Source organism: Suncus etruscus, chromosome 17, assembly GCF_024139225.1.
Source record: "Suncus etruscus isolate mSunEtr1 chromosome 17, mSunEtr1.pri.cur, whole genome shotgun sequence".
NCBI lineage: Eukaryota > Metazoa > Chordata > Mammalia > Eulipotyphla > Soricidae > Suncus > Suncus etruscus.
In genome coordinates this window covers 18585871-18607315 of record NC_064864.1, presented here as the reverse complement: position 1 = coordinate 18607315, position 21445 = coordinate 18585871, and the positions used below count along the sequence as shown (strand labels likewise).

At 35.9% G+C, this 21445-nt stretch overlaps 1 protein-coding gene across 1 annotated transcript in view; it reads right to left on the bottom strand.

The window, feature by feature from the left end:
* LIPN (lipase family member N) overlaps positions 1–21445 on the bottom strand; it is a 38384-nt gene that overhangs the window by 15968 nt on the left and 971 nt on the right. The window contains exons 2-3 of the mRNA XM_049764566.1: positions 966–1081; positions 215–332 (exon numbers count right to left, since the gene is read on the bottom strand). Of these exons, the coding sequence (XP_049620523.1) occupies positions 215–332; positions 966–1081 (234 nt within the window). The remainder of the gene's footprint in view (positions 1–214; positions 333–965; positions 1082–21445) is intronic.

Genomic DNA, 21445 nt, shown 5'->3' with positions numbered 1-21445 from the left:
AAAGTATCATTAATGAGAGTATAAATCACACAAATCTCAAGGGAAAAAGAGAGTGGGAATACAAACACATACACAGAGGACAAAACAAACAACAAATTCTAATCCAAAATTTCAACCAACTTTGATAAATTGGCCATTGTCTTGAGATAAATATCCAGCACTAAATTTCAGCCATCTGTCCTCATTCTTGCTAGGGCAAACACCTTTACTGTACCTGTGTTATTTGCATCTCTTCGCCCATAGGGAATTCTGTTGATGCTGAGTATGTACCCATCTGGGGAGGTGACTTCATATTCTTCACTGGGGTAGCCATTGTACATGATGATTTCACTCTGCCCAGTGAAAAAAATAGGTATTAACTAAAGGTCTTCTTTAAGGATTCATCAAAGAAACTAAGATAAAGCATCTGGCATGTGCTTATAGAGAGGAGTTGTAAATTATTTGGTATTTGATACATGTAGCCCTAGGTAATTATAAAATTCATCTATGTAAATTGTTTACAACAAAATTGGTAGAATATTGAAAACTACCCACTCTGGAAATTTTGGAGTCATTTGGAAATAAGTCACAATCATATTTAGCATTAACTTAGACTTCTGACAAAACTATATTCTTAGCTGAATTGACTCTTGAACTAACTCTTGGTTTAGAGATAATAAAAATGTAGACCAATAGAGGACAGTCATATATCTTCCAACCTGCTTAAAATACAATTTTTAATAGTCTTCAAATATGAATCCAAAAAAGGAGGTTTACAAAAACTGAAATTTTGCTCTATACTACATTATCTACTTATCCAGCTCAAAGAAAAGACTTAGCTAGTTGACTCTTGGAAAAATTTAACAATCACCTGTTTTATCTGTTTTCTTAGCAGATATTTTCATTATAATAGAACACTTTAAAAATAATTTTATAATTCATTAAAATAATATAAATTATGTACTTTTAAATTTTCCATGACTTACAATATTCATCAGCACTTCAGGATTCAGTTCATCTTCCAAATTAAAATATCCACCAGCTTTTAAATTTCCACAAAGCAAACAGGTCATAGTTAAAAACAGCCACATCGTGGGAATGCCTGACATAAAATATTTAGTAATGACATATTAGTTCTAGCCATCAAAGTTGATAAATAAAGTGAAAACTTAACATCCTAAGAAGACTTAGAAAGTGTGAAAGGGAGCAAATATAGTGAGCTAACTCTGATAACTATCAATGTACTTTTGCCCATAGAATGTCTTCTTAAAATGAAATTGATTTAATATGACATTGGAGACTTTTCTCGGACTTATTTTAATTCAAGTTTAAAGTTACTTAAGTATTTGCTCACCGGTAAGGTGCCAGAATATCAAAAAATGCATTTCTATAGGACAACAAAACTAAAAGTGAACTGTAACTAATCTAACTTGCACTCCATAAAACAATCAATAATGAGGAACAGTGACAATTCAACCAAATTCATGACATGTTCTAGTAATGCAGTTACTGCTTTTATAAACATTCAGTGACCACTTTTGCCCATATAGATAAATAGGCATCTGTATCTTCCAGGCATGCTTTCCAGGCAAGCCTGTATAAAGGATGAGTATGATTAAAGAACAGTTGGCTCATTTTATGAGTTTGGAGTTCAGTCAGAAGTAAAATTTACGACTTTGTACAAGTTATTCAATAGTTTTTCTCCTGTTTTTCAAATGGATAAATTCAAGTTAAAGGAGTAGCCTTCCTTATAGGATATTAGGGAGGATTAAACGCCACCACAAAGTATATAAAACTGTAAGTACGGTAGAAGTTCTCCGTGAATGCTTTCACATTTTCATCTGAATGCTATCATAGGAGATTATCAATATCTATTATAACAAATGAATGCCTGATGTCTTAAAATTCTGAGCTTATTTCAGAAGTTAACTGAATTTATACCTTGCTATTTACTTGAAGATTATTTTATATCTGCACTAGTTATATATACCAAACATGTTTAAAATAAAAAATGGTAAATATCTATTTAATAATTATCCTATACCAGGCAACAATATACATGTTTCATGGGTTATTATACTACAAAATAACATAAAATATGTATCATGCTAGTATCATTTCATTTTACTGTGGAAAAAACAAAGCTTATATTTAGTATCTGTTCAAGATCACAGAGCCAGTAGGAGACAGGACTCAGGCAGGAACGGGATAGCCTTTTTACATTTTACTTCTAGCCTATGTCCTCTCCACTTCCTCCAAATATGCCCTCTAGTTGTGATAAATTTTATCTTACCTATTTAGATGAGCTTGCCCCACTCCTGAGGATTTCTTATTCAGTGAAGACTTCTGAGGATTTTCTGGTAACATCAGGATGAAGAATGACATATGGTTATGATGACAGTTAGAAATTAGAGAGATTAAGGACAAGGAAAGAGCCTATGGAAATGAGAAAACCCGAGTCTGTGAGACTCATCTAGGGCGGTTTCCTAGCATACCAAATGCAGCAGTGACTTGCATATTGAGAAATAGTGGTCGACATGATGATAAATAACCAGTTTGACTGAATTTCTCATGTTTCCATTGAGTATTTGTCATGGTTGGGAGGGTTCAGTGACATTTATAAACCATTAGGTCACCTGGGAAGTATTTAATCAGCATCCAAACAGGCAGAACCAGAGAAAATAGTTATGCCTCTTTCTGCCTCAGCAGAAAGCAATGTATATGCAATGTATATGAAAGTTTTGATTCCAACACTTGGATTGATTGTAATTAAACCAGAAACATGGATCCATTCTTGAGAATCCATTCTCCTGATTCATAAGACTTGGTACTAGCAGTGTAACAGATTCAACTGACTTATACTCCAAAGAATTTGTTCGACTATCAACTTTGGCAACAACCCTTATGGATGCTGACTGGCTTCATCATTTACCGCTATCTTAAGGAAGAAAGGAAGCCCTGATGTAAATGAAGACAATGTGGATTTTTTCTTTTTTAATAATTTTAAGTGAATAATCATGAGATATGACAAAGTCGTTCATGATTAAGTTTCAGTCATACAATGTAAACACCCATTCCTTCGTCCATGCATATTTCCCTCCACCAAGGTCCCCAGTTTATTACACTCTATCTCTCTCTCACTTTCACTCTCTCCCTTAATTCCTGTTTAAACACTGTGATTTGCCATATGGTTTTGGCTTTAAGCCCACTGGTAACATTAGCTAACAGAGACATGTTTATCTTACATTTTTACAACATTTTGTATGACAATGGCCCAAGTAAAAATTAGACTTCTAGAGAGAAAGAATTACTTTTTTCTTTTCTAAGTTTGATAAAGAGCAGAGAAAACTAAACCTGATAATGGAGTTTCCAGTCTATTAATTTAGACTTATTCTGAAAATTTTAATAAAACCTAAGAAGTGATATTTCATGCTAATTAAATCAATGAGAGTGAGAAAAATTGGTATGCTGTCATAGGATTAATATTATGCACTGTTCCTTGATTATTCAATATTTGATGTAAAGATTCTATTGTACTTCATTCTGATTCACAACACATTGGCAGAGTTGTGAACAATAGCCTGAAATCTCTTCTGTGATTTCTATTAGCCCAGTGTCAGAGAACATGCTTAAGTTTCGGGATTTAAAAATAATATCTATGAGAAAAAACATGTTGTTTTGATATTCCTTTTAGAGTAGAACATATATTTTTTCTAATGATTCTGTTAATGAATCTTCATTTCCATTTCATTGTATTACACCTATCTACAAATACAGTATGGCAATTTAAATAAACAGAAGATAAATTGGGAATGATTTCTAGCTATTTCAGGTATTTAAACTATCATTGATTTTTTTTGTAATGAAATTTAATAATCTCATTGAATATGCATCTATACAATTCCATGACACTGAAAGGAAATATCAGTTAGATCACTTATATTTTTAAAAGACATTATTACCAAAAGCACAGGTGAGTAGGCATAAAGACATCCACAGTCTGCAGTGGCAAGATCAGAACTGAATTGGTGACAAAAATTAAAACATCATGAGACTGAAGAGGAGGGATTAAAGCACAGAATAGGAGGATAATTTGTCTAATCTATTCCTCCAAGCAGGTTTACCTGCCTAACTGCTTTGTTAATTTGTAGAACATATGTTTGGTATTCTCTGAAGATTATTTTGTAATTTGAATTTATGTAGGTGGTATATTCAAATGGAGATCCCATAAAGAAAAAAATGCATACAAGATATTCTAGTTAAGCCTAGTTCACATAGTTTCATCATTTTGATAGCCAAAACTTCCTCAAAAAAGATATACAGATGGCCAAAAGTAAATAAAAGAATGCTCTGCAACAGAATGCAAATAAAAACAAGAGAGACCATCTCATACCAGTGAGAGTGGCACACATCACAAAGAACAAAAACAACCAGAGTTGGCATCAATGTAAAGGAAAAAGCTACTTAACTCACTCATGGAAAGAATGTCAACCGGTCTAACATGTTTGAAAAACAATGCGCGTAATTCTAAAAACAAAAAGAATTTTGATTCCATGTGACTCAGCAATTTCACTGCTGGGCTTCTGCCCCAAAGGACCACAACTTCAAAAAGACATCTACACACGTATGTTCATTGTAGTTCTGTTCACAACAGCTAAAATCTGGAAGCAACCCAAGTGTCCAATATCAGATGACCAAATAAAGAAACATAACCATAGTAGAATACTATAGTCTTAAGGAAAAATAAAATAATTACATTTTCTGTCACATAGATTTATGTGGAAAATATTGTGCTGAAGGAAATCAGAAGAGAGGAAAAGACACAGAATGCTCCCTCTTACATGTGGGATATGAAGAAACAGAATAGAGGAAGACAAATGCCCAAAACAACAAAATCTGAGAACTTGTCTTTAGTAGGAAGCACTCTACAGGGTGTCTGAGAGGGTGGGTGAAGGACACAAGGACAATAGTGGAAGGAAGTGACAATCTGGGAAGAGGTTGAAGATTAGGCACTATTCCTTGTTCACTTAATGCTAGACTAGTTCATGTATTAAATCATACTAATGTTTTGTAAACCACAGTACCCCCCACAAATAAAATTAGAGTTAATTTTATTTTTGCCTTCATTTTCCTATTTATCTCTTGAGTTAATTTTGTCATTAAATTACTAATAAATTTGTTCACTTCTCTTCAGCACCACTGATAATTGGTAGATGACTTTCAATATCACAGGATCATATCCTTCTAATTAAAGACATCAACTGCCTTTGCTGAGTGAGTGAATTTGTAAAAGGGTAAAATCAAAAGTCTAGAGACAGTTGCTTAGCTATGGTAGAATAATAACAGCATCATTGCTACTAATAGTGAATTCTAATTTATTTGCTAAGTATCTAAGTCAGATATTTCATTCAAATATGCTATCAGCTTCGTTGTAAATTCTATAAATTCATTTTTCTTAAGTATGCTTCAGATGATTTTTCCCCTCTTCATTTTTTTTGGGAGGAGAGATAATGTCATACCCAATCATACTTAGGGCTTACTCTTGGTTCTGTACTCAGGATTCACTCCAGGTGAGGCTCAGAGGACCATATTTGGTGCTGGGTGAATCATATGCAAGGCAAATACCCTACCTGTTATATTACCACACTGGCTTCTCAGACATTTTTTCTTAACAGCTTTATTTAGAAAATGTAGTTATGAGTATTTTCAGTAAGAAAATCAATCCTGTTTTGTTATATACCATTCTGGAATCAATGCACTGTTATTTGTAAATTCCATACATACTATTTTGGTTAAAATTGTTATTCTATAATAATTTTCCATTTATTCAATCTCCACACCATTCTTTTTTTATTAAATATATCTTTTATTTAGGTAACATGATAATATTTGGATTACAGTTATAACCAGAACACCCCCCTTCATCAGTGCAACATTACCCCCTCCTCCCCTTCCCATCTCCTGCCTGTATTCCAGACAGGCATTCTACTACAGTAATTTGTTTTTATGTTCAGTAAGTTGTATTTTTTTCCTTAAAGGATAAGAGTAAAAAAAATATATAGTAAAGGTGTGATAGTGGCAATCGCCAATGTTTGCATAGGTCCAGAAAAATGGAGAAAATGGAAAAAAAAATCCTTGACCTGATTACAAAAAGGCCTCACCCCAGAAGTTTATTGGCATAAGACAGACTCTGGGTTCCAGGCATACCAGTCTATCCAACTCCAGTCATTCTCAAGGTCCCGGTGAAACTTTTTCACACTTTAACTATAGTTGGTTTCAGACTTTTATATATATATTTTTTTGTTTTGTTTTGTTTTTTGTTTTTGGGCCACACCCGGCGGTGCTCAGGGGTTACTCCCGGCTGTCTGCTCAGAAATAGCTCTTGGCAGGCACGGGGGACCATATGGGACACCGGGATTCGAACCAACCACCTTTGGTCCTGGATCGGCTGCTTGCAAGGCAAACACCGCTGTGCTATCTCTCCGGGCCCAGACTTTTATATTTAAAGACTCTGGATTCTGTGCATTTCTTTCGTCGATGTCAAGCTGATGTGGAGCATCCTCTAGTGTCAGCATATCATTAAATGCAGAGCGATCTGCCCTGCATGCAGATTGTTGCTGAGTCGCCTGGGTATTGGGAGTACTCTTTGGAGTAAGTCAATGCCAAAGCAGTGGTAGGTCTTCTCTGGTAGAGGCTTGGATTCTGGGAATGTTAAAGACAATTGTGGTTGTTTCCATAGTTCAGGTGTCCACACCATTCTTAATTTGCCATATCCAATCTGTAATCTTTCTATGCTCTCTTATTTCTTCATACATGAAGAAAATATTGTAAAGGAATGATTCATTGTTTTCTACAAGTGGCTGCTTTTTGTTTTTGCTTTTTTTGGGGGTCATACCCAGCAGTGCTCAGGGGTTCCTCCTGCCTCCACACTCAGAAATTGTTCCTGGCAGGCTCAGAGGACCATATGGGATGCTGGAATTAGAGCCACCATTTGTCCTGGACAGGCTGCTTGCAAGGGAAACGCCCTACCACCGTGCTGTCTCTCCAGCCCCAAGTGGCTGCTTTTATGAGATAATTATTTTTCTTTTCTTATATTGTGTTGTACTATAGAAAGTACACTCTCTTATTATTTAATTTTTATAGCTGTATTTATTGCTGTATTCTTTTAGAGTACCAACAGGTGACTTAAATGTTTATATTACGTTTCATTTAAAACAGTAGATCCAGAATATTAAAATGCAACATGTAACCAATGCAATTGTAAAGAATCTTTTCGTATTTTGATGCCTACTTTTGAAATATAACGACTATATTACATTTACTTCATATCTCCATTTCAAGTAAACGCAGATCAAGTGTTAACATTGGCATATGACCAGTGACTGTGCATAGAGTATATATCTGTATTCCGAATACAGAGATGTTTGGAATATATGAGTGCATTTAAAAGCACTTTTCTTCAACCAGATTATTTATATATTTTGTGTACTAACCACTGTATATAAAATATATATGTATATTTAATTTTAATGTATATCAAGCATCTGGGTATCAAAAATAACCATATTTCTCTGTTTGGTTATCAAACGACTTCTTAAATGCTTGCCCTTTGTTCTCTATAACACTGATTATTCATGTCCAGGCATGCAGAAATATTTAGCTACAATCATATCAAAAGCACAATTTGCATGGATTTTATCCAAGCCAAAAAATCTCTAAAGACACTGAATTGTTGTTACATTGATTCGATTCTGATAACACATGGCAACCTCATGTTTAAGTCTTTTTGTGATTCATTTGATCCAGATAGGAAATAAGCCGTTAAAATAATTACCCCATCTTTAAAATCAGTTGCATGTTTGACAGCTTCCTGGACTCACTTTTGAGATTTGATATAAAAATCTGTGTGTAACTATCATAATTTATTACTTAAGAAGTTTTGCTTTGAAAACATGAGTTTAAGTCATCAGGTGCATTGACTGTCCCTAATAGAGAACTGAGTCTTTATGTAATTGTGGTTCCAAACGACTATGTGATAATCTGAATTTCTTTATATGTAGGTAGATGACCTCAACCTTCAACTAAATTTCTCCCCAACTCCTTGATTTATCATTCATTTGCAGTCATTGCTCTATCATCAGCAGTAGCATCATTATCAGTACTATTGCCATTATTATTTATTGTGGGGTCACAGCTGGTTGTGCTTAGGGTTTACTATTGACTCTATGCTCAGGGATCACTCTGGTGGGATTTCAGGGAGCATATGTGGTGTTGGGGATTATATCCAGGTCACATGCATACAAGGCAAATGCCCTACCAGCTGTACTATGGCTCCAGTCTTTGCCATTATTTAACTTGTTTGCATTTGAAGTGTTCAAGATTAATAACTTGACATTCAAAATTCTTTGCGTAAAACCACACCCAGAAATGCAGTCTCCACGTCTATATTTGGCCAGCTCCACAGACTCAATCTATTCTCCAAAGAGATGTAAACCAAGCCATGAAAAAAACAAGGGTACACCGTCTGCAGCTAAACATGGCCATCTTGGGAAGAGAGGGTAGTTCATGTCCCCTCCTTGCTGAAATGCCTGGTACACCCATCAGCTACAATCATTATTTATCCAACAGCCTTCATTTCCACTCAACTGCTTTCTGCAGAGACACCATTCTGACGAAAGCTTCAGGTATGGTGTTTTGGAGCCTGATATCACCTAGAGTTTTTTGGAGAGTGTGAGTATGAAAATTTTTGTAAACACGATGATTAAATTTAAAAATAGTAAAAAAGGAGCCGGGGCGATAGCACAGTGGTAAGGGGTTTGCCTTGCATGCGGCCGATCCAGGACAGACCTTGATTTGATCCCCGGTGCCCCATATGGTTCCCCAGAGACAGAAGCTATTACTGAGCACATAGCCAGAAGTCACCCCTGAGCGTCACAGGGTGTGGCTCAAAAACAAAAAAAAATTAAGTCAATATTAAACTTAAAAAATGGTCAAATTATTTCCTTAAGTAGTTGAAGTTGTCATAAGTTCACTTTTCAGTAGTATTTCAGAGAAGTCTGGTTGCTCCATACTTTTGTCAACACTTGGTATGAAGTTTGTAATTTAGCTTTCTAATAAATAAGGTAGTAGTAACAAAAAATAAAGCAGCTTTGACATAGCAGAAAACAGAAAATATTGGGGGAGAAGGAAGAATCAGCATATAGCACATAATAACCATATCTGAAAAAAAAAAAAGCAAAATTGGAATCCCAGGAGGAAAAAAGAAAAAAGGAGAATAGATAAAATTCATAGCTTAAAATATTTCAAAACTATAACAAGTCTATAACAAGTAATGGAGTTTGAAAGTAATGGAGTTTGTAAGATAAAAACACACACACACACACACACACAAAACCACCTCTTCGTACATTATAAGTGCTGATGATGAATACAAAAAAACCCCAAATCTTTGTGTGTGTGTGTGTGTGTGTGTGTGTGTGTGTGTGTGTGATACCAGGGGTGAAAATCAAGGCCTCACACATACAAGGACTGGTATGTACTTTACCAATGAGCAACATGCTGGGATGCACATCTACAACAAGCTGCAAAGTGGAGACCAGTGGCACTAGCATTCTGGGGGGTAACGGAGGGTGATATGGGATACATGCTGGGAACAGGGGTGGAGGGAGGACAGCACTGGTGGTGGGAATGCCCCTCATTCATTGTCACTATGTACCATAAATGATGTAGTGAAAGATTTCTAATGCACTTTGGTCACAATAAAAATTAAAAATAAAATAAAATAAAATAAAAAAACAGTTAAGTAGCTGGAGAAAGAGCTAAGAAGTTGTTGGCTAGAAGCTGGCCCAGATCTGTCCCAGGGCTACAGATAGGTCCCCAGCACACTGTCAGGAGTGATTCCTGAACATTGCCAGATTTAACCTGTGCACACTAAATTAAAAATGTGTGGTCTAGAGGCCAGAAAGATAGCACAGCGGTAGGGCATTTACCTTGCATGTGACCAGCAGCCAACCCAGGTATGAAGGTGGTTCAAATCCCAGCATCTCATATAGTCCCCCACGCCTGCTGGGGCTATTTCTGAGCTTAGAACCAGGAGTAACTGGAGCACTTCTGGGTGTGAATCCCCACCAGTGTTGTCCTCCCCCCACCCCTGTTCCCAGCATACATCCCATACCTCCCCCCTTTGACCAATGGACTTTGGGTTTGGTGCTTAAGTCTGATCATTTTTTATTTCCACTCAATGTTTATATGACTGATTTCCTGAAACATCCATTTTCCCCCTCAATGTATGAGAGAGAACAAGATGATTCAAGTTCTGTAGTTCTGTTTGAAAAATAAAAGAAAGAAAAAAAAAGCTGGGAGGAAATCATCTAGAGTCTATAAATATCAATTTAAAAGAAGAAAGAAAATAAAGAAAAACACAAATAAAAATGTATTAAGAAAACAAGCAATGGCAAAAAAAAAAAAAAAACACAACAGCAGCAGCAAAAAAATCATCACCAAAACAACAACCACATGAAAGAAAAAGAAGAAAAAAGGAAAAAGTTTTTATAGTTTCGAGTCTGATTTCAAGATTTTTTTTATCCATTTCAATTGACTTTTGTGTAGGGTGTGAGGTATGGATCAATTTTTAATTTCTTATAGGTGGTTATCCAGTTGTTCTGACACCATTTTTTGAAGAGACTGACTTTGTTCCATTTCATATTTTGGCTCCTTTGTCAAATATTAATTGACTGTATAATTTGGGGGTATGTCACTGGATATTCTATTCTGACCCATTGGTCTGAGACTCTGTCTTTGTTCCAATACCATGCTGTTTTGATCACTACGGCTTTATAGTAAAGCTTCAGGTTAGGTAAAGAGATGACCCCCAGCTTCTTTTTTTCAGTATGGATTAGGATATCCCGCATCTTTTGTGCTTCCATACAAACTTTATAATTGATTGTTTTAAATTCTTAAAAAAATGATGTGTGAATTTGGATAGAGATTGCACTGAATTATATAGTAGTTTAAATAGGATAGTCATTTTGATGATGTTGATTTTACCTACCTATGAGCATGGGATGTTCTTCTAATTCTTTAAGTCTTCTTCAATTTTTTTTCTGAAGAGTTTTTAAGTTTTCATGGTATAGGTCTTTTACTTCTCTTGTCAGGTTGATTTCTAAGTATTTGATATTTTTGGATACTATTTTAAATGGGATTGACTCCTTAATATCTTTCTCCTCTGTTTAATTATTTGTATAGAAGAATACTACTATCTTTTGCATATTGACTTTGTAGCTGGCCACTTTGCTGTATTCGTTAGTTGTTTGTAGGAGTTTTATTGTGGACTGTATAGGGTTTTTGGTGTATATCATCATATAATCTGCAAAAAGAGATAGTTTGACTTCTTTTCCTATTTGGATTCCTTTGACTCCCTTCTCTTGTCTGATTGCTATTGCTAAGACTTCCAAACTATGTTGAATAAGAGTGGAGACAGTGGACAGCCTTGCCTAGTACCTGGCCTTCGTAGAAATGCTTTCAGTTTTTCACCATTAAGGATAGTGTCAGCTGTGGGCTTTTTATAGATGCCTGTTACTATCTTGAGGAAGGCTCCTTCAACTCTGTTTAGCTGAGTATTTTCATCATGAATGGATGTTGGATTTTGTCAAATACTTTAACTGTGTTGATTGATATTATCATGTGGTTTTTGTCTCTCTTATTGTTGATGTGGTGTATAATGTTGATTGATTTGCATATGTTGAACCATCCTTGCATTCCTGGGGTTAAACCCATTTGGTCATTGTGTATAATCTTCTTGATGTACTGTTGCATTCAGTTTGTGAAGATTTTGTTGAGGATTTTTGCATCCATGTTCATTAGTGAGATTGGTCTGTAGTTTTCTTTCTTGGTGGTATCTTTGCCAGCTTTGGGAATGAGTGTGATATTAGCCTCATAAAAAAGTTATGGAGGATTCCTGTTTTTTCAATGTTTTGGAAGAGCCTGCTGATCAATGGTAGTAATTCTTCTCTGAATGTTTGATAGAATTCACCTATAAAACCATTTGGTCCTAAGGACTTCTTAATTACTGTTTCAATTTCCTTAGATGTGATTGGCCTGTTTAGGCTTTCTACATCCTCCTTATTTGTTGAACTAAGCCCTTAGGATGGGCTTGGATGGTGGTGGATGGAGATGGAGGGACCTTTCTCTGCCATCCCAGGCCACGTGGCTCTGCAACCCCCTTCAACTGGTGGGTCTACCGGTTCAGGGTGGTGGCAAGGAGAAAATCCACTCACAGGCAGGTTTCAGGAAGTATCAGCTTTATTCATGCCCTAGCCACCACATGTGTGTGGCCTATCATAACCATTTATGCTGGATCCCTATTCAGCCCTGCATTGTACCTTATTTATCAGCCATCTCCTTCTCCTGCTTTCTCCATGCTGCATCCAGGCAAATCCCCTTGCCCTTCCAGTCCAAGGCCTTATCTAACCTTTCCCAGACCCCTCCCAGAAAAAGGAAGGTCTTTTAGCAGGTAAGATTATGCAGGAGGATTAGGGGTGTGGCAACACTTATTAAGTCTCAGAAGGTGATATTTTTTCCAATAATCTGTCAATCTCTCTGGGTTCACTAACTTGACTGAGTACAGTTGTTCATAGTAAGCCTTCATGATGTCTTGGATTTCTTGAAGATCTGTTGTAATCTCTTCCCTTTGATTTGTGATCCAATTTATTTGAGTGTTTTCCCTATATTTTTCTTTGTGAGTCTTGTCAGAGTTTTATCTATCTAGTTTATTCTTTCAAAGAACCAACTCCTAGTCTCATTGTTTTTTTATATTTTTCCTTTGTTTCTATGGAGTCTGTCTTATCCACAACTCCGGCCCGGAAAGACACACCTCAGTCGAGGCACATCCTCAGGGGGTTAATGCCGGAGAAGATCAGAGTTTCCAGGTTGAAACAAGCTACTCCCTCCCCCCCCTTTTTTTACAGTCAATCTTGATCTCCATTGCATTGTGATCTGATAGGGTGTTTCTTATAATTCTATATCTGTGATTTTGTGCAAGTTAGATTTATATCCTAAGGTGTGGTCTATTCTAGAGAAGGTTCCATGTGAACTTGGGAAAAATGTGTATTCTGTTTTCTGAGGGTGGAGGGCTCTGTATAGATCTGTTAGTCCTAGTTCTTCTAGTTTCTCATTTAGGCCCCTTATGTCTTTGCTTGTTTCCTGCCTAGTGGATATGTCTAGTGGTGATAGTGGTGTGTTGAAGTCTCCTATTCCTATCACATTTCCTTCCATATGTTTCTCCAGATTTGCAAGCAGATACTTTACATATATTGCTGGCTCTACATTTGGTGCATAAATATTGATCAGAGTTAGTGCTTCTTGGTCTAATGTTCCACTGATCAATAAGCAGTGACCTTCTTTGTTTCTGAGCACCTTCTTGAGGTTGAATGCAATTTGGTCTGATATAAGAATGACTGTCCCAGCTGTTTTTTTATTTTCCATTGGCTTGAATACTGATTTCCATCCTTTTATTCAAAGCCCATGTCTATCTATCCTGTTCTTTTAGGTGTGTTTCTTGCAGGCAGCAGATATATTTTGTTTTTTGATCCAACCCTCAATTCTGTGTCTTTTAATGGGGGAAATTTAGTTCGTTACATTTAAGGAGATTATTGACAGAGAAGGTTGTTTGTCATTGTGTTATGTAGCATCATTGTTGTTGTTACAGTTGAGTATTTGATTGTGTAATTCATTTCTGAGTAATTCATTTAGAGACAGTTTTGTCTGAGAGTATTTTTAGTCTTCCCTCCCATATGAATGAGAGTTTTGCTGGGTAGTGGACTCTCGTTTGGAAGTTTCTTTTATTCAGTAGTTTAAATATGCCATCCCACTGTCTTCTTGCTTGCATTGTTTCAAATGGGAGAACTGATTTTTCCTTTGTAATAGAGGTCTTTTTTTTTCTCCTTTATTGCTTCAAAGAATTAAACTTTCTCTTTGTTTTTAGCCATTTGGATTATTATATGTCTTGGTGTTGGACTATTAGAGCCTATTTTATTGGGAACTCTTTACTTCCTGGATTTGTATAGATGCATCTTTTAAGAGGGTCTGAAAATTTTCTGCTATTATTTCCCTCACTCCCCCTATCCCTGTTTCCTCCCCTTCTGGTATTCCTACAATTCATAGATTATTTCTTTGTCTTTGTTTATTAAGTTTCTTATATTATCTTCCAATGTTTTGTCTCTTATTTTTTTGTTGACTTCTTTGTTGTTGCTGGCTGGTATTTGTCCTCAAGTTCATCCATGCTATTTTCTATCTGTGTAATCCTGCTATTGTGTCTTGCTAGCATGTTTTTTAGTTCCTTCAGTTCCATTCATATGGACTCTTTCCTTTTCTGATAGAGTTCTTCTTTGATTTGGATGAATTGTTTGACTTGATTTCTTAATTTCTTCAGTTATTGATTTTTTAAATTCCATTGCTAGGACATCAAATGCTGATTTTAAGTCCTCTTGTATGAAGTTTTTACATTTTGGAGGATTTGGGAATCTATTAGGATTTCTCTCTCTATCCCCAGCTGCTGATGTCTTCCTTAGTTTACCCATTGTTTTTTTTTTTTTACATAGGGTGGGTTAGGGTGCTATAATTTTAAGCTCTTTTTTTAAGTGGTCTCTTTGGTTGTGTAGGAGGTGGTTGAAGGTTGATCTATTTTAGAGTTTATTTACTCAGATTGCACGTGTTTACCCAAGTATGGTAGAGGTTTTAGAGTCTAGTTGTTAGGTTTTAGGGCTATATATTTTCGTTTGTTTGTTTGTTTTTGGTTTTTTGGGCCACACCCGTTTGATGCTCAGGGGTTACCCCTGGCTAAGTGCTCAGAAATTGCCCCAAGTTTGGGGGGACTATATGGGATGCCGGGGGATTGAACTGCAGTCCTTCCTTGGCTAGCGCTTGCAAGGCAGACACCTTACCTCTAGTGCCACCTCGCTGGCCCCAGGGCTATATATTTTCAAAGGAAGAAAAAAGGAGAAAAAATCCTCAGACTATCTTGTATACTCTTCAGTGTCAGTGGGGTTTGTAGGGTTATGATCAGGGTGTGTATGTACAGTCCCTCAGTGACTGCGGCATAGTGATGGAATCATCTGCAGCTCTTTATCCTCCTTCTCGTGTGTGCTCTGGCAAGGTTGGATTTCTCCTATCTGTTCCCTGGTTCCCGCACTCACACTCTTCCTAGAGGCGCAGAGACCCAGGCACCGAGATGGCATTTCCTGCCTGAATTTGTTTTTAAATTTATTAATTTTTATTAAATCACCTTGACATATAAAGTTAAAAGTTGTTTTTTATTATTATTTTCGGCCACACTCTGTAGCACTCAGAGGCTGTTCCTGGCTCTGTACTCAGAAATCACTCCTGGCGGGGTGGGGGGCGGGGAACCATATGGGATGCCAGGAACCGAACCCAGGCCCATCCGGGTTTGCTGTATGCAAAGAAAATGGCTACCACTTTGCTATCCAGTCCCCAAAAGTTGTTGACTATTAAATTTTCATTATACCATGGTCCAACACCCTTCTCTTCACCAGTGTTCATTTCCCACCACCAATTTTTCCAGTGACCCTTCCATTGCCCCAGTTCCATCCCAGCCTGCCTCAGTGGCAGACTTTCTATCCCTTACTCACACACACATATACACACACACACATACATACATACATACATACATACATACATACAAACAACTTTTAGGTAACATGCTTTGCAATACTATTACTGAAGTGGTGTCATGAATATCTTTTTACTTTCTTTTAATTCCAAGTTCTTTTTTTTTTTTTTTTTTTTTTTGGTTTTTGGGCCACACCCGTTTGACGCTCAGGGGTTACTCCTGGCTATGTGCTCAGAAATCGCCCCTGGCTTGGGGGGACCATATGGGACGCCGGGGGATCGAACCGCGGTCCGTTCCTTGGTAGCGCTTACAAGGCAGACACCTTATCTCTAGCGCCACCTTCCCAGCCCCAATTCCAAGTTCTTGTTCAAAGTGATCATTTTTAACTATTGTGAATTGTTTTTTTAACCTCAAAATTTATTTTTCTTTTATTTGTTCATTTATTTGTTTTGCTGATCTAATGCTTCTTCCTTCTCATGTTTCATAATTTTCTCCAGTAAAGCTAATGACTTGTCTGTAATATCTTTTACATTTCATAAATCTCAGCTGAATTTCATTTCCTCAAAGAAGACTTTCTTAACCACTTCCTTTAGGGTGCTCTTCTTACTGGTGGTTTCATCACAATTATAGTGAACGTTAATTAAGTGAATAAATATTATAAAGTGTTTTCCTGTTAGATTACTTTGTGCATTTTGGACAAGAGCAGGCTTTTGTTATTCTTTGTATTCTGAATATCTAATTAGTTTACTACAGTTACTCAAAATATAGTATGAACATTAAAAGCCTTCTATCTAATGTCTATTCCACAGTTTAGAGAACTGATATTTTGAGGGGAAAGTCCCAATATCTCTAAAATTGAGTTCTTTAATCCACAAAAAAGGGAAGTACCATTTTATAAGCCTATCATAAACATTAAATGAATAATCTACATGAAGTGATTAGTTTGTTATTTCCTTATAGAAGTCACAATATATTTAAGCTATTATAAAATAATATTTGTTAAACTATATACTTTTTGGTTTTGTTTTGCTTTGATTTTGTTCATAGTTGGTAATGCTCAGGGGTTACTCCTGGCTCTGTTATTAGGTATGACCCTTGGAGAGGCTTTAGGGATCCCATATGATTCTGGAAATCAAACCCAGATTGCCTCATGCAAAGCAAGAGCTACCCATAGTAGCAAAACTCCAGTTCCGTCCTCTTTTTAAAAACAATATATATACATATATATATAAATCCTTACTAATCAGAGAATATTTTCATATTAGGACTTCTTACACTCTTCATTACAGGGAGAGAATATACTCATTTGACAAAACACTCCATCTAGTTCTTTTTACTGCTATTGTTTTCAGCATAATTATAAACATGTTTTGCCTTATGCTTTGAATAAATTTCCTTCTAAAGTTAAGTAATGTGACTGGGCATGTAGAATGCAATCATTTCAGAAACGCTGGTAAGATCAAATGTCAGAATTCTTGCATTCTGACAAGCAATAGTCACTGAAGAGGTACCTCCCTGTGAAGGTTTTGGTGTGCTGCCAGTTGGAATCCCCTTTGCCAAAGTTCCAATTTTATTTACTGCCCTCAGCCTCACAACTATAGTCCTTTTATGCATGTCAACAAATTCCTGGGAAATAGATCATCTTAGATACATATTAATTATATGTCTCAAAATCACTTCAATTTCTACAGGACCTAATTAAGTATTTATAAAACAGGGTGGACACTCCCAAGAATTCAAATACTACTTATTGATTCATTGGCTCCTTGCTGGGTAATCAAATCTTAATCAAAATGAGACAGGCAGATGCCAACAGGGATCTGGTTTCCTACCTGAGTTCATTTAAAAGTCAGATAACCTTATGTTTCCTATTCTTATGTTTCCTTGTATTCTCTTCTTTTAGACATTCCAATAATTATTTTACAATTTAAGTTCATTTCTCTGCCGGAACATCTGTGAATATTTATCCTTCTATAATTTTTCACCTTATTTTGTAGTCTAATAACTCTTTGTGCTGACCAATTCAGATGGTCTATGGAGTTTGTAATGCTTTGTTGTTATCTTTAATACACAAATCGTACCCACAGCTAAATCACAACCTTGAGACAAAAAATGGAATTGTTTTTAGATTAGAAAAGGCAGCAAGGTATTTGACTTTAGATAACTTAGTCATATTTTATACTTAGCTTCCCATCTAGAAAATAAAAATTTCCTAGTATTACTATATGAGAGAGTTCCACTTATATCCCATCTTCACTATGAAATTGATATTTATTGAGTTTCTGCTATTAGACAAATATTCTACTTTTAACACATAAATACTAAAAACTCAATAAATATCAATACCCAAACTTATGCTCACAGTCAATTCCTCCTCCCCATAGTAGATTGTACACTTTGATAAAAAATACTAAATATTATTTAACCAGTTACATGAATAAATGAAGAAATATGAACAAGTTAGCAATACTGGCAATATATATTAACAATACACTATATAAGAAGTACCATGGCATTTTGGTGGTCTTACTGTTAACTTAAAAAATGGTTCTAGTAGTGAGAAGTCTGTCAGCTAACCCCTGACTCTGTGACTAAGAAACTTGCAAATATTCTAACATTCAGTCTTATTCTTTGAAAGAATAAATAAAGAAATATGTGGAGTCCATTTTCAGGACTATTATGATAAAATCACGACTGGAAAATATTATTAATATATATTTTATGATGTCAATCTATCAACTAAGTAAAGTTCTGAGTAAGTACCATTTTATAAGTGCCCCTTATACTTTATTTCTATGTAAACTTATATTTAAACTTTCCTACTTGAAATTATGGCCAGGATTAAAACTATCATCTTTACATAGAGAAGTAAATACTTTTCTATATGACTGACATTGTGCTAATTTACTTTAAAGAACTCATTTGCTTCAACCCAAAAATCAAATGTTAACATTTTCCTCATTGTACAAATAAAAAGAATTGTATGAGGACTGCCTAGATGTTATGGGAAAAGTGGAATCATGAATCGAGCCCAAATAATCTGACTTTAAATCTCACCTTTAATCATTGTACTAAATAATATGTTTCATACAAATTTTTAATTTTTATGATGGCATATAGGGCATATAAGCATGAATGTCTCTACCTGTAGAAAAATTAATTTCTACAAACCATGACAAATAATTTCAGGATCATGGAGTTATCAATAGCTGGAATAACTTTTTTACTTGAACGGTCTTTCTGCTGAAATTTCATATTACCATCTAATCAATAAGAAAACATGCAATTATTTCTGTGAAAGCATTCCAGAAAGAACTGAAAGAGTCTTGAAAGTCATAAATATTTGTATTGATTCTTTAAACTATTGGCAATATTCATGATGTGCTTGAAATGGAAGACTAATTAGAACTAGTCTACTTCCATCCAAATGATTTAGGTAATAATATGTTAAGAGGATAAAACATGGCAAAATTGCATATTATACTAAATATAGAAGGGAGAAGAGTTTTTTTTTAAGACTTGAACAATTCTCCAGTTGCTCAAGGCCAGGATTTCAATTCTTTTCTGAGAAGAATTATATTGGGTAGGGCGAAGTGAATGCCTTCTGGCTGTTACACTCAAGTGTCTGACTATAGAAAATATATCAACACACTTGGCAATATTTGTCATATGAATACCAACCAACTGGCAAACCTTGCCCTTTTCTCTGCTAATCTGGTTTTGACTCAGAACTCGGGTAGCCTGTTTTACAAACCTATCCTGGTGTTTTGGCATTGTAATTTTATCCCTTGCTGTTGATTCAGTCACTCCCTCTCTGTAGCTCTAATGACATAGATTTGGCTTTAGTTTCTCTGTTTTCCTTAACTTCATATAAAATTCTGGCTTTTACTATCCTACTGAATTCTCCAATAACGAAGTGCTTACCTGAGTATAATATATTCCAAGTTTCCTGTACCCTTAGACATAGCTTTGATATATACCTCAGATGAAGTGTTAATTAATAACCTTGGTTTGGGACTTGTATAATCCTGTGTTTAAATCCAAGACTTTCTTATAATTCTTAAGTATTTGATGCAAGTTAATACATGTGCTTTTTCATATATCCATAATATTCTGCAAAATAAGATAAATGGGGGCCAGGGAAATAGAAGAGATTTCATAGGCACATGTTTAGAATATGTGATATCTTAATTCAGTCCCCTGATATGGAATTGCTCCTAAAACACACTGGGTACAGTTTTAAAGTGTTAAGAAACTATAAGAAGTAAAAATAAAGATGATATTTGGGGAGGTTGACATTGGTGGTAGGATTGGCCCTGATGCATAGTATGTCTGAAACCCAACTATGATGGACTGTGTAAATCACAATAGTTTCAATAAAGTAAAATAAAGGAGAAAAAATGTTCAGGGAAAATACTAGCCCATGAAATAGACAAATGTTGAAATTTGTAACATTAAACAGCTTGCACACACACAGTTCAAGTTCAATCCTTAATCCATATCTTATTTTAACATAAAAGTCAATTCAAAGTAGATTAAATACCTTGATATCTGATCAGAAACTATAACATACATTGAGAAAAATGTAGGTATAACCACCAAGATATGGTTGTAACTAACCAGGCCCAGCACAAGGCATAGTTGTAGAGTAACAGGAAGAAAAGGGCCAAATTGAGCAGACTGTCAGGCGCCGAGGCTACAGGGTGTCCTGACCCAAAAAGCAAGACGTCTTGACCAACAGAAACAAAAATAATGTATGTCACAAAGTGGCTAAGAATGTCCTTACTGCTATATCTGCTTCTGTATGTTTGCTTTGCTCTAGGTAATCATTGGAATTGAGGGTGTGGGTCTGAAAAAGCCCCTATCAGTCATGCATAAATTGACTTCTCTCCCCCTTGATCAGGGTTCCAAGACTTTCTGACTTGCTGGCCCTCAGCACTGTTTTAAGAGATCTATCTCTAGCTACAAAGGTGTGATGTCATCATCCACAACTAAGCGGAAAGGTCCCTGGCACCATAAAAAGTCATAAAAAGGGTGTGAACATGAGCGTGTATGGAGCCTGTAGTTGTTTCCATGGTAGTATGCTTCAACGACGGAGAAACTTTGTATCTTTAGGCCAAGGGAATTCCCATTATAATATTTCCAATATTTACTATGCATTTGCTAGAAGGAGATGGAGGAGGAGAAGAAGGAAGAAGAAGAAGAAGAAGGAAGAAGAAGAAGAAGAAGAAGAAGAAGAAGAAGAAGAAGAAGAAGAAGAAGAAGAAGAAGAAGAAGAAGAAGAAGAAGAAGAAGAAGAAGAAGAAGAAGAAGAAGAAGAAGAAGAAGGAGAAGAAGTAGAAGAAGGAGGAGTAGGAGGAGGAGGAGGAGGAGAAGGAGGAGAAGGAGGAGAAGGAGGAGGAGGAGGAGGAGAAGGAGGAGAAGGAGGAGAAGGAGGAGGAGAAGGAGGAGAAGGAGAAGAAGGAGAAGAAGGAGAAGAAGGAGGAGGAGGAGGAGGAGGAGGAGGAGGAGGAGGAGGAGGAGGAGGAGGAGGAGGAGGAGAAACCTTTTAATGTAGTTGCTGCTGGTTTGGGTGTTGTTTTTTTACTGTTTTTGTTTTTGCTTTTGTTTTTGTTGTTTTGTTTTTTTGTTTGTTTCCTAGTAGTTGATGGTTTTGATTTTTTTTTTACTTTTTTCTGTTCTTTTTGTACTTTTGTTGTTACTGCCTATTGTTTTTTGTTTTTGCTCTTCCTTTTTTGTTACCTTGCTTTTCTTTTTTCCCTTTCTTCTTCTAAATGGATACTTATAATATCTAGATGGACACCTCCTAGTTTTTTTGTTTATTTCTCTTGATTTGTT